This window comes from Sarcophilus harrisii, chromosome 5, assembly GCF_902635505.1.
Source record: "Sarcophilus harrisii chromosome 5, mSarHar1.11, whole genome shotgun sequence".
NCBI classification, from domain to species: domain Eukaryota; kingdom Metazoa; phylum Chordata; class Mammalia; order Dasyuromorphia; family Dasyuridae; genus Sarcophilus; species Sarcophilus harrisii.
In genome coordinates, this window is record NC_045430.1 from 64920045 (window position 1) to 64932613 (window position 12569).

At 35.1% G+C, this 12569-nt stretch overlaps 1 protein-coding gene across 1 annotated transcript; it reads left to right on the forward strand.

The window, feature by feature from the left end:
* The first annotated feature begins 7357 nt into the window (after positions 1–7357).
* Positions 7358–8328, forward strand: UCN3 (urocortin 3). The gene has a single exon (XM_003772427.2). The coding sequence runs from the start codon at positions 7381–7383 to the stop codon at positions 7888–7890; it is 510 nt and encodes a 169-aa protein (XP_003772475.1). The 5' UTR covers positions 7358–7380; the 3' UTR covers positions 7891–8328.
* Positions 8329–12569: the final 4241 nt, after the last annotated feature.

Below are 12569 nucleotides of genomic sequence, written 5' to 3' on the forward strand. Positions count from 1 at the left end.
AAAGCAACACTGCTTCCTAGTTGGGCAAAGCATTTTTATCAATGAACCTGGAAGTGGGAGAAGAACAAGGGAGGGGAGGGCAGCAAGGAAGAGGAAAGTAGATTGAAGAGAGGAATGAGAGCTACATGACGTGAACACCTTGTTCTGATTTCATTACAACCAAATGAAGATAGTGCAACTGGAATTATGATTCAACCCCGTGATCTATCACTTTTATATATACTCCAGTGAGTAAAGTGGTTTCCATAGAGAGACAATATCACAGCCCACTTAATAAGAACACAAGAAAGAGAAGACGGTGACCATGACAGCAACATAAGTTCAGACAGATGTCAGATGAACGTTTCTGATGCATTATCCCTCTCTATCCTGAAGCTCCTGTCTGCTGCTGTTGGCCGAGCCTACAGAGTATACTCAACTTATCGGTGAGTATTTGATTTGAGATTCATTTTTGAAAGGCAAATTAATTTTCACCAAGTGAGACTCAACTTACAAGTGTAAGATCTTGTACTATTTAGCTTTGTATATACCTATGTAAATGTGCAGAGGCATTTTGGGCTAAGTCTTATTGAACAAAAGTAATTCTTTTTCAAATGGTGAGAAAATAGGAATCTAGAAAACTATTCAGAGGCAAAAGTACTTCATTTGTTGACCTGAAGGAAAAGCAGGGCTATAAAGGAAATGGCAACTTCAAGGTCAGAAAGTATTAAAAGTCTACTTGTCTGAGAGCAAAACCATCTGTGTATATGTAGTCATGTTTCTGGTTTCCAAACTTGGGAACCAATTCAGAAGAAACAAGAGTCATTCTACAAAATTCAGTGGGACAGTTCCTTCTGTGCACCAAAAGGAAGGAGAATAATGATTTAGCAAATATCTAGGAATTATATAAGAGATCCAATTTGCAATCTTCCCCCCATCCCCAGTTGCTATTAAACAGCATGAAAATACAGAATTGCTGGAATCTTATTAGGTTACACATTCAAAAATGAACTAGACTGCTAATATACCCATTTCCTTGGTGCAGCCATTCTTAGGGAAAAACCAACAGGGACCACCTGCTTTTCACTTCAGTCCCACTTTAAACAATTGTTGCTGATTGAATTTATGTATCTCTCCCTTCTAATTCCTTGGACCTGAAATTTTCAGAATGTAAAAAGATCTAGAGCTGGAAAAGATCTTGGAGATAACTTTATAGAATTCCCTCATTTTATAGATAAAGAGACTGGCTCAAAGGTATGCAGGCAGTAAATAGCAAAGCTAGTCTTTGAAGTGAGAATCTACTGATTGCAAATTTGACATTCTTTCCAGCACACCTACTTTTTCTTAGAAATGTGATAATTTGATTCCACATATCTTCTTTTTAGAAAAAAAAAAAAGAACTTAAAATGGTATGTTTTTTAAAAGTTCTAAATATCTTTTGAGAAAAGTTCAGCTATATCCTTTTATATTCCCATGAAGACAAAGCTGATTCCCTGTCAAAACTGAAGTAGTTTTAGGTCCATGTTAAAATCTTCTCTATCTAGCACTGTTTCCTTTCTTCTAGAGCCTAGTACTCTCTTCCTGACCCAGTTCCTTCATGTCAATAAATTTTAGGGACTCAATATATTATTTCTCTAAAGATGACTTGTATATCACAAAGTATCTTAGAATGGGACAGCTAAATGGCACAATGGATAGAGCAGTGACCCTGGAGTCAGGAGGACCTGAATTCAAATGTGGCCTTGTGATTCTAGGCAAGTTACTTAACCCAAGTTGCCTGCAAAAATCAAAAAAAAAAAGGGGGGGGGGGCGAAGGAAAGTATCCTAGAATGTCACTGTTAAACCCAAAATGTTTCTCTGAGAGTAAAATTTCAGGCCTATGTAGCACGTTAGTTTTCCTAATTCTTTAAATTAGATCATATAGATTATCACCACAGTCACCACCAAACAGTTGAACTTGCAGAGAACATTTGGGTGGTAGCTGATAAGAAAACTCTTAAAATCTTTCCCCCTTGGCACTTTGACAAGGATAAGGAATCTGACTAGTGGAAGTCCTAGGACCATAGATTTAGAACAGGACAGGAGGTCATATGATTTGACCCCCTTGTTTTTCAAATAAGGAAAGTAAGAGATTAGTTAATTTACCTATGAACACACTGATAATAAGCAGCGAGCCAGTATGCTAAATCCATATCCTTCCACTCTGAATCTAATATGCTTCCTTTCCATGATTACACTCTTGTCCTTTAAGGGGCAGGTTAGAAACACCTGGTTAAAACCAGCCTTCTGAGGAAAGCAGTATTTCCTTTGTGCTAGATTTCTTTTTTCTTACACATCATCTCCCTTCAATTACACTAAGAAACAAAAAAGATTTCACAACTGTATGCTGTCCCAGACTAACTGCTGGTGAAATAATCTAGGTTTCAAAATAGCCTATTCTTTCTATCAGACTGCAAGGAAACTTATTTCAGGTACAAAATAACTAAAGACAGTAAAGTGTTTCTAGATCAAAACAAGAACTTGCAGTTAAGAATAGTTCTAGTTGCTTCGTAATTCTTCACGAAGTATTGGATGAACAACGAAAACTGCCACCTTCTCATTTCCTCTTCTTCTTTCCTCTATTAACCCTTCCTCTCCAATCTAAGCAAGCTGAAGGAAAAAACTGTGAGACAGTGAAAAAGAAAGCTGGGTGAGACTAGCTTCAATCCAAATTTTAAAAACTTTGGGTGGGTGGAAGGGGGAGCTAAGGAAATATAAGAAATCATCTAGTATACCATCTTCATTATAGATGAGGACACTAAAAGTATTACTATGTGGCAGCATTTTACTAAGTTCTAGAAGGAAAAAAATTTGGACCCTGTTCTCAAGGAGTTTACATTCTAATGGGATAGAGTTCAGAGAAATGCTTCCTGGAAATCTCCCTATATAATCTGTGGAAAGCTGTTTGAGAAAAACATAGTAGAAAGAGAATTGAATTTGAAATCAGATTACCTATATCAGAACCCCAGCTATAATATTAATTAGCTATGTGACTGTGGACAAGTCATTCAGAATCTCAGTTTCCAAAATGGAAATAATAATTTTGTCATTACTTATCCTGAGGAAAGCAATATGTAAACAGTAAGTTGCTTAAGTTATCATTTTCTGCTATGACTTTTTAAGGTACAGATTCAAGAAAATCTTTAATTCAGTTATATACTTAAGATACCTGAAAGGTATCTACAACAATGATTGTATTTCTTCAATTACAATATCAGTTGATACATAGTTGACCAGCTAATGAATTTATTAGGTGCATTTACTCAGTAAAGACTACCTATTAAGGAACAGAGATAGAGATGTAGGGGAGGATCTAAAGGAAAGAAATCATTTATCTTCTCAAGCATACAGGTGTATGCCCTAGAGATAGGCAAAAGAATAATGTTTTGCCATAGATGATAAGATAACTGAATTAAGTGCTGGAAAAATGTTTTATTATCTGTAAGATATATAAATAATGGCACTATAATCAAGGATTATTAATTTTTTTTGTGCATCATGATCTATATGTACTCCTTTGGCAATCTGGTGAAGTCTATGGATCCCTCCTCAGAACAATTTTTTTTTTTTTTACAAATTTGTAGTTAAAGTCTAAACTATAGTTAGAAATTCAGATAGTTATAGATATAATGATTTTTTTTCCTAATTCTGATTCCTGAACATTATAGATATAATTTAGTTTTTTACAGATTCTTTGAAATCAATCCATGGACTGGATACCTTTTAGGTGTATATGTATATATACACCTATACATATAGTAAATGCTTCTTAAAAAACCATAACAGAAAATAATAACTTACCAATGGAGTCCATTCAACCTAACTTTATATTCCTCTCACATGGTATTTCACGCTTTTAAATGGTTATTCTCCTTGCCAGGAATACACTTTCACCCAATATCTCTGCCTCTTAGAATCCCTGATTTTGTTCAAGACTTGGCTCCAATGCCAGCATGTATATGAAACCTATCTTGATTCTGCCAGCTGCTGCTGCTTTCCTCACAAATGATCTTGTATCTGTACACATATACTGTATGTGTTATATTCTAAGCTAAACTGTTAGTTCCTTAATGTCAATGATTTTTCCATTGTTGTCTTTCTTCCTGCCCCCACTGCCTTACACATAATATGGTAAATGGTTATTGACTGATTATAGAACTAAGTAGTAAGGAAAGTCACTATGAACACTATTCTGAATTTCTATAGATCCTTTGGTTCATCAATCATTTGTAAATTGAGAGATTGCTCCAGGTTTGGGTTAAATAAATATCAAGCAATCCCGGTTGTTTTTGGGTTGTTTTTGGTCATGTCCAACTCTTCATGACCCCTTTTTGAGGGGAGGCAGTTCTTGGCAAAGATACTAGAATGGTTTTCCATTTCCTTCTCCAACTCACTTTCTAGATGAAGAAACTGAGGCAAACAGAGTTAAGTGACTTGCCCAGGGTTACACAGCTAATAAGTGCCTAAGTCTTTCTGACTTCAGACCTTGAACTCTATTTCCTGTGCTACCTAGCTGCAAAATGAACAACCCCTACATGGAAGCTGTTCTCAGTGAGACACTGCAGTTAAGTAGAAACAGCTTAAGCACTGTCTATGGACAGTTCTAAGGACTGTGCTCTTCTGGTATAACTTTCAAGAATCCAAGGTCACTTTCCAATAAGAAACTTAAGCAGAATATCACTGATAAATCAACTTCCTGCCTCCTGCCCCCACTACACTTTACTAGGTGAGTGACTTTAGACAAATCTCTAAGTCCAAATTTCTTCATAGAGATGAAAATGGAAATAATCCAAATGCCCAAAGCTGTTATAAGGAAAGTGCCTTCAAAATCTTAAATGTGAGTTATTTATCCTTTGTTCTTTTTAGTCCTGACCTAGTATCTACACAGATGAGAACCTTTTTCAGTCTACTGACTCTAGGATTCAACATTATTTTCTCTTTTTAAAATTTCTATTTTTTGTATAAGTTTTATAAAGTATATAATTATTAGTACAGCAGGAAATGTATATACTTTACAAATAAATATGCACGAAGCAGGAGATCATTATATACTTTAACAATGATACTGTATGAGGATGTATTCTGATGGAAGTGGATTTCTTCAACAAAGAGAAGATCTAATTCAGTTTCAATTGATCAATGATGGACAGAAACAGCTACACCCAAAGAAAGAACACTGGGAAATGAATGTAAAGTGTTTGCATTTTTGTTTTTCTTCCCTGGTTATTTTTACCTTCTGAATCCAATTCTTCCTGTGCAACAAGAGAACTGTTCAGTTCTGCACATATATATTATATCTAGGATATACTGTGACATATTTAACATGTATAAGACTGCCTACCATCTAGGGGAAGGGGTGGAGGGAGGGAGGGGAAAAGTCGAAACAGAAGTAAGTGCAAGGGATAATGTTGTAAAAAAAATTACCCAGGCATGGGTTCTGTCAATAAAAAGTTATAATTATGAAAAAAAAACAAATAAATGTGCACATATTAGGAGTGCATGCTCAGAAATTTCTTACTGTGGAAGGCCCTGTCCAAAAAAAAAAAAAATATATATATATATATATGAAGACCATGGGTATAGTGGCTAAAGTGCTATATCTGAGTCAGGAAAACTGTTGGTGGTAGAGTTGTTTCCAACTCTTCTTGGCTCCATTTGGGATTTTCTTGATAGAGATTAGTACTGGAGTGGTTTGCAATTTCCTTCCCTCACAGAGATTGTTTGTCCTTCCTTCTTGAAGAGGACCATGACATCAGGGAGGTGATGCCATGACATACAAGTAAATTGGATTTAAGTGAGGGTGGGCTGCACAGATTCACTTGCCTCACTTTCTTTTCCAGAACCACCTGGGTTCAGTAGCTAGATATGGATCAAGATGGCTGAAGATGGTCCTGGATGCAATGGGAGACTGTGACCTTTTTAAGGTCTTTAACAGGTCTCTTTCCCCTACTCATTGAGACTGGTGGACTAGGGCAAACAGGTTAAGTGACTTTACCAAGATCACACATTTAATGATTGAACTTAGGTCTTCTTGGTCCAGAACCAGTGCTCTATCCATTGAACTACCTGGGTACCTCAAGAAAAACTGTGTTGAAATGCAAATATTTAAACCCAGAGACAATGGTGTGATGAAACTTTTTTTTCTGAGCTCAAAAACTTAACCTATCTAGGGCAACTCCCTAAAGCTGTAAGTTACAGAGAATTTGCTATCAAGTCCTTTAAATATGTAGAGAATATGTTAAATTAATTATCTTATTGTTATATTATACTATTTAAAAGATGGCACAAAATATTTTTTCTTCTTTCCTTTATTAAAACAGTGAGATTTTAAATAGAAAAAAGTATTTGGCTTTAGAATTAGAGCACCTAGCTTTGAATCCTGGTTTTTCTATTTGCTTTTGGTGAGATCATGAACAAGAAACTTGAACTCTCTGATCTTAATGTATTTCAGTAAAATAAGGGGATGGAAATAAATGTGCAAGGCTCTTTCCAACACCAAATCTTATGAACTTTTATATTCTTTCTTTCTTTCTACAGGCACAATTGTCCAGTTCTTAAGAGCAGTACACATCAACTATACCAGCCTCTAGTTCTTCAGGTTAGCTAACTCCTTCTGATGACTTTACAATCTAAATGAAGAGGAAGTTGGGAGCCTATGGACTAAATCAGAGATATTAAACTCATATAGAAAAAGAGGACCACTAAACCTGACATAAATATCTCTGACTTAGAAAAACATGTAGTAACATTATCTTATTATATGTATTATATGTATAGCATAGTATGTATAGATAATGTTGTATTTTTACTTATTTACTTATTGAGAGAGAGAATCTAGGACAGAGTTTTGGAATGTAACTATGTTAAAGTGGTATGACATGAAGGATGAATCAGTAAAAAATTTATAGGGAATGGGGATACAGGTAGAGGGAAAACAACAAAGAACAGTGTCACAAAAACCCAAATAGAATCAATTGCATCAAACAGTACAGATATGTATTTTTTTAAAGTGAGAAATGAAAAAAGGTGATTGGTAGCTTTGGAGAGATTACTTTTAGTTGAGCCATAAAGTCAAAAAACAGATGACAAATGACCAATCCAGGAAACAAGATGCTCCTAACTGGATGTTCCCACATCCATAGTCTGTACCTCTTCTTAAGGTTTAAGAATTAAAAGTCATAGGTTACCTAAGCTATCATTCTGGATCCTTCTAGATCTAGCAGCATCATTTAAATGTGTATCACTCCAAGGTATCTTGGTTTACCATAAAACAGTGAATACCATAAATGCTATCTGACATGTAATTAATATCTTATTTCTTTTTTGTCTTCGTCTTGTCTTTTTTTCCCAATATAGGGCAGAATGCTGTTTCCTGTTCGATTTCTGTTCCTACTGCTACTTCTAGGAACCTCAAGAACAAGCAACTCCCATAAGCTCTACCAGACAGAGTCCATCTTCAGCTGTATTAATGCAGCCCTGTCTGGGGCTAAAAGTCGACTGGATGATGAGTCCTCATTGAGCAAGAGGAGCTTTGGTTACATTCCCAGTGAGGAACTATCATCTGAGAAGGAAGACAAGAAGGAGAAAGAAGAGGATGAAGAAGATAAGGAAAAAAGAACATTATCTGGGGGTAGGGATGGGATTGGGGCAGGGGTTGAGGGTACCAGGTATAAGTACCAGTCCCAGGCACAGCTAACCAGGAAGTTATACCAGAACAAGGCCCAGAGTGATCGGCGAACTAAGTTCACCCTGTCCCTTGATGTCCCTACCAACATTATGAATATCCTCTTCAACATAGCTAAGGCTAAGAACTTGAAGGCTAAAGCAGCTGCCAATGCTCATCTTATGGCACAAATTGGGCGAAGAAAATAAAGATGCTCCTAGAGTCAAGCAGAGGCTGAAGGGAATGAGAAGCATGACAGAGAGGTTAAGCATGTATTTAGAGTGAGGAGAGATGAAGGGTATACATACCATGTAATTGGTATGTATAATGGTTGGGATCTACTCCTGATTTATCTATGTCTCTTGTTCCTTCTTGGGTCTGCCTGTTGACTACTTTTTCTCTGTACATATAAACAAAATTATGTTTTACAACTTGCTGTGTTTCTTTCCTCCATCCCTCTGACTTAAACAAAGCTAATGTTTCTCTTTTCTCTGATCATGTCCCCTTTAACCCTTTATCTATAAAGAGAATTGCCAGTGTTTATCTCTTTCTCATCCTATCTTAACCCTTCTTCTTCCAAAGCAGGTGACTGATTTTTCCTCATCTTTCACCCAAATCCTATTTCTCCATACCAATTAAAGCTAATAAAGCATTCTGACTTGTTTGAGTTCCTTTTTTCTACTGTGTTTCATTCCCACTGTCAAGAAAAGTGAAGCCTGATAGTTCTGGTCACTCACAAATAGACTGGCTTCCTACTCAATACCAAAAAGAAGATAATATATAATTTGTGCTTTGGGGAAAGTTTATGCTGTGTGACAGCTGTGCATATGTGGTGTTGGTGGTGGTGAGGAGGATGTTGAGAGATGAGGCTGGCTTTAGATTATATGTGCTGTTAATTGAAGCTATTCCCAATATCAAGAACTACCCATGATAATAAGCTAGATTCATTTCTGAAAGGGGATAAAGGGAAAGAGCAATTTCTGTAAAGCACAAGTAACAAACAGAGAGAAAATAAAAGTGTGCTATATTTGAAGTCAGAAGCTCTGATACTATCTCTGTGATCTTGATTAAATCACTTAAACTTTTCTAAGCCTCAATTTCCTAAATTGTGAAGTGAAGCCTTTTAAATCATATTATTTCTAAGGCATCTTCCAACTTAATCTTTATCACCCAATGACAGTCATAGCATCTTCCTTCCAAGGGATAACCCAAAGAGAACATCACAAAATCACAGAATTTGAGAGTTGGAAAGAACCTCACCAAGGATTTGGTCCACCTCCTATCTTCAAAGAATCCCCAGTGCAACATAACCTGAGTAGTGACCTTCCAATACCTGCCCAAAGACCTCCAACTAGAGGGAATTCATCACATCTTGTGGCAAGTCTTTCAATATAAAGATTCCCCTAAATTTCTGCTTCTACTTTTTGGAGCCAAACAGAGAAATTTTAATCCTTCTTTCACATAACAACCTTTTAGATATTTTAACAGAAATATTGAGAAGCACCATGGTATATGGGAAAGAATTTTTATTGTGAAGTTAGAGACCTTGGGTTCAAATCTTGCCTTTAATACTCAGTACTTTTGTGAGTTTGGGCAAATCTCATTGCTACCCTGTGCCTTATTAACTTATCTGCAGATGGACTCTGAGGTTCCATCCAGTTCTCAATCTCCCTCTTAAGACTTCTTTTCAAGGCTAAAAATTGGCAAATGTTTCTTCAACTGATTCTAGTATAATATGGATTCAAGGACTTTACAATTCTAGATGTTCTTTTGCGTATAATCTCTGGTTTAGCAATGTTCTTCTTAAATTGTACAGCTCCAAACTGAACCCAATATTCCAGACGAGTTTTGAACAGGGGATATTATAAAGGAACTCTCATTTCCCTATCTTAGAGCCAAGATCCTCAATGCAGCCTAGGATCACATTAAACTATTTTTTAGCTTCTAATACACGCTGCTGATGTACTTTGAACCTTAAGTCCACTAAGACTCCTGGAATTTTTCTATACAAATTACTGTCTAATGAATTTCATCAAAGTTCAGTTCAAAACTCTAGCTATTAGGATATTTTAAAATTCTAATGAGTATACTATTTTTACCTTTAACCAAGTCATTGACCAAAATGTTAAACAACAGAAGTTTTATCCCTGTGGTACTAGAGGTTTCTCACCATGTTGACACTGAACCATTAATGAGTGTTTCTTGAGTTCAGATATCCAACTGATTTGAATATAATTAATGTTAATATTTTGTAATTTATATCTCTCCCTATTGATCACAAGAATAGTATGAGACTTTATCAAAAAACCTTGTTCAAATCTTGATAAACTATAGTCTCCTCATGTATCAGTTTTGTAATCCCAAAAATGGAAAATTTGTTATTTTGATATGACCAATTTTTGGTGAATTTTAGATGACTCTTCATAATAATAACTTCCTTTTCTAAATCTTGATCAATAATTTTGATGATCCATTCCAAAATCTTCCCTGAAAATGAAGTCAAGATTATTGGCTTATGGTCTTAATGCTTTATACTTTTTATTTTTAAGAATTGGAACATTTTCCCTTTCCCAATTTTGTGTGGTACTCCTCCATTTTCTACAATTTTCCAAATATTGGTGATGATGGCTCTTCAATCAAATCTGCAAATTTATCTGGGACAAGTAACTTTAAATCATCTAAGTCAACAATGTGCTCTCTTCATAAAAGTTTATTTTTTTATGTCAACTCCCTCTTAGCCTATTTTATTTTCTTATTTTCAGTATAAAAAAGGCATTCTCCTTGACAGAGAAAACAAAAGCAGAATAAAGCTTATTATTAAAAACAAAAGCAGGAACAAAAGCTCCTTCTTGTGAGCAATTCTGCCTTCCCTCTATTGTTGATTATAGTCCTATGCACCTAAACAAAATTTCTATCCTTCTTTGATCTACTTTTTTCTTCCAAGAGAGCAAAAATGAAAAGAAAAACAAAATAACATCCATCTTTTTGTAATCCTTGATTTTCTTTGCCAACTTTAGCTCATTCTGAACTTTAGTCCTTTTGATACAATTTTTGCAGGACTGCTCTATGCCCCAGTTAGTTGAATTTCTTCCATCTTTAGTATAGTTCTTTCAAAAATCTAAATTGATTAGCAAGTTTCTTCATACCTTTTCAGACAAATCCCATTTTCTTCTTCATTAGAAATATTGCCTTGTAAATCTTCAAGATTTCATTCTTGATTATCCCCAACCCTTTCTTACCACTAATACTCCTAACTGTGAGTCACCTGAATATTAAAGTGTTAAGTCTAATCAAAGTTTTCCTCACATTCAATAACTAGATTGGCCAGAGAGAGAGATATTCTCCCATAGGAAATTTTTGACTAGCTCTATCCCTTTACAACTTCTTGGATTTCCTCACATAAGTATGACTTCTAAATATTTGATGCTAAATCAACCTTTTCTTTCTTTTCCTCTTATTTGTTTTGAATAATGTATATCCATCCAGAGCCATAGTCTATATTCATGGGTTAATTTTTTTCTTTGCTTTAGGACTTATAGTTCCTTTTATTTGATGTATAAACTTTGTGCATTTTGATCTTATTGCTTTCTTGCATGTTGTAAAATTCTAGGTGTCTCACATACTATTCTTCATTCTTTATAGTTACTAAATATAACATCTAGTTTGCTAGATATCCTCCTCCTCCATCTTTTCTAGTTAAAGCTTTTTTGATCTTTGATTATTTTATCTTGAACTGATTGAATTGCAAACCACCAGGCAAATGAATTTTTATTAGTATTTTGGGGAGTATATTCCACCCCTAACCAGGAATCTGTTATCCATATATTTTAAACACAGTTCAGAAGTTGACATTCTAATCTCAAATATAGCACTTTCATAGCTAGCTGTTCACTCCCCAAATAAATTTTTTTTTCTGTATCCCTTCACTTCAATGATAATCATTAGGAAAACAAAACCTGCTATTTTAAGATTTTAATTTTTTTTTTTTTTTTTTGCTTAAGAGTTTGTCATCTTTGGAAATACTTTTTAGGTTCTCTCTGAAGTATCATCTGTGCATACATATATCATCAAGAGTGATTTATAAGTTATTTATTTATTTATGCATTCACTTATCTATTTATTTATTTACATATTCGTTTATTTAATTATTTATTTATTGGGGTTGTCTTTTTCCCTTGACACTTACTGGATCTCTTTATCTCTCTGCATTGCACAGGCTATCCCACATGCCTAGAATGCATTCTCTTAGAATCTCTCAAAACTCTTAGAATCCCTAAGATGCTTCAGAATTTATCGTCCATGTTTTTTTCTACATGAGACCTTTCTTGATCTTCCTAGCTGCCATTGCCTTCCACCAAAACTATATTGTATTTGCTTTCTATATACTATTGTATGTCCATATTGTCTTTCCTGATAGAATAGAAGTTTCATTAAGGTAGGATACTGTTTTATTTTTGCCCTTATATCCCCCATTCTTATCACAATGTCCATCTGGCACAAATTAGTACTTAATAAATGCCAGTTGATTAAATGTATAACATAACTTCTTTTGTTCTCCTTGGACTTTTTCTTGACATACAACAAATCAAGTTCTCATTTGTAATGCTTTTATTCATCTCAGATTTTCTTTGAGCAAGTCACAAATTCTAAAGCTTCTGGTCAGTCAGTTATAACTATCTTTGATGCTGTAGCTGCAGGAACCTTCTTGTAGGATACTCTTTTTTTCTAAGAAGCTTGTTTAGAATTGGGAATTATCTTGTGCTGAGCATCTGATTTAGGAACTCAAGAATTCCAAACTTAACAAATAGCTGAATAATCAGGATTTCTGGTCACTGGCCTGGGCTGAGGGAAGGAAACAGAAGGGCAGAAGAAGCAGCCAAGAATTCAA

Bases quoted from the DNA above. Each gene is read 5' to 3' on its own strand.
- UCN3 (XM_003772427.2), top strand. From the start codon at position 7,381: ATGCTGTTTCCTGTTCGATTTCTGTTCCTACTGCTACTTCTAGGAACC.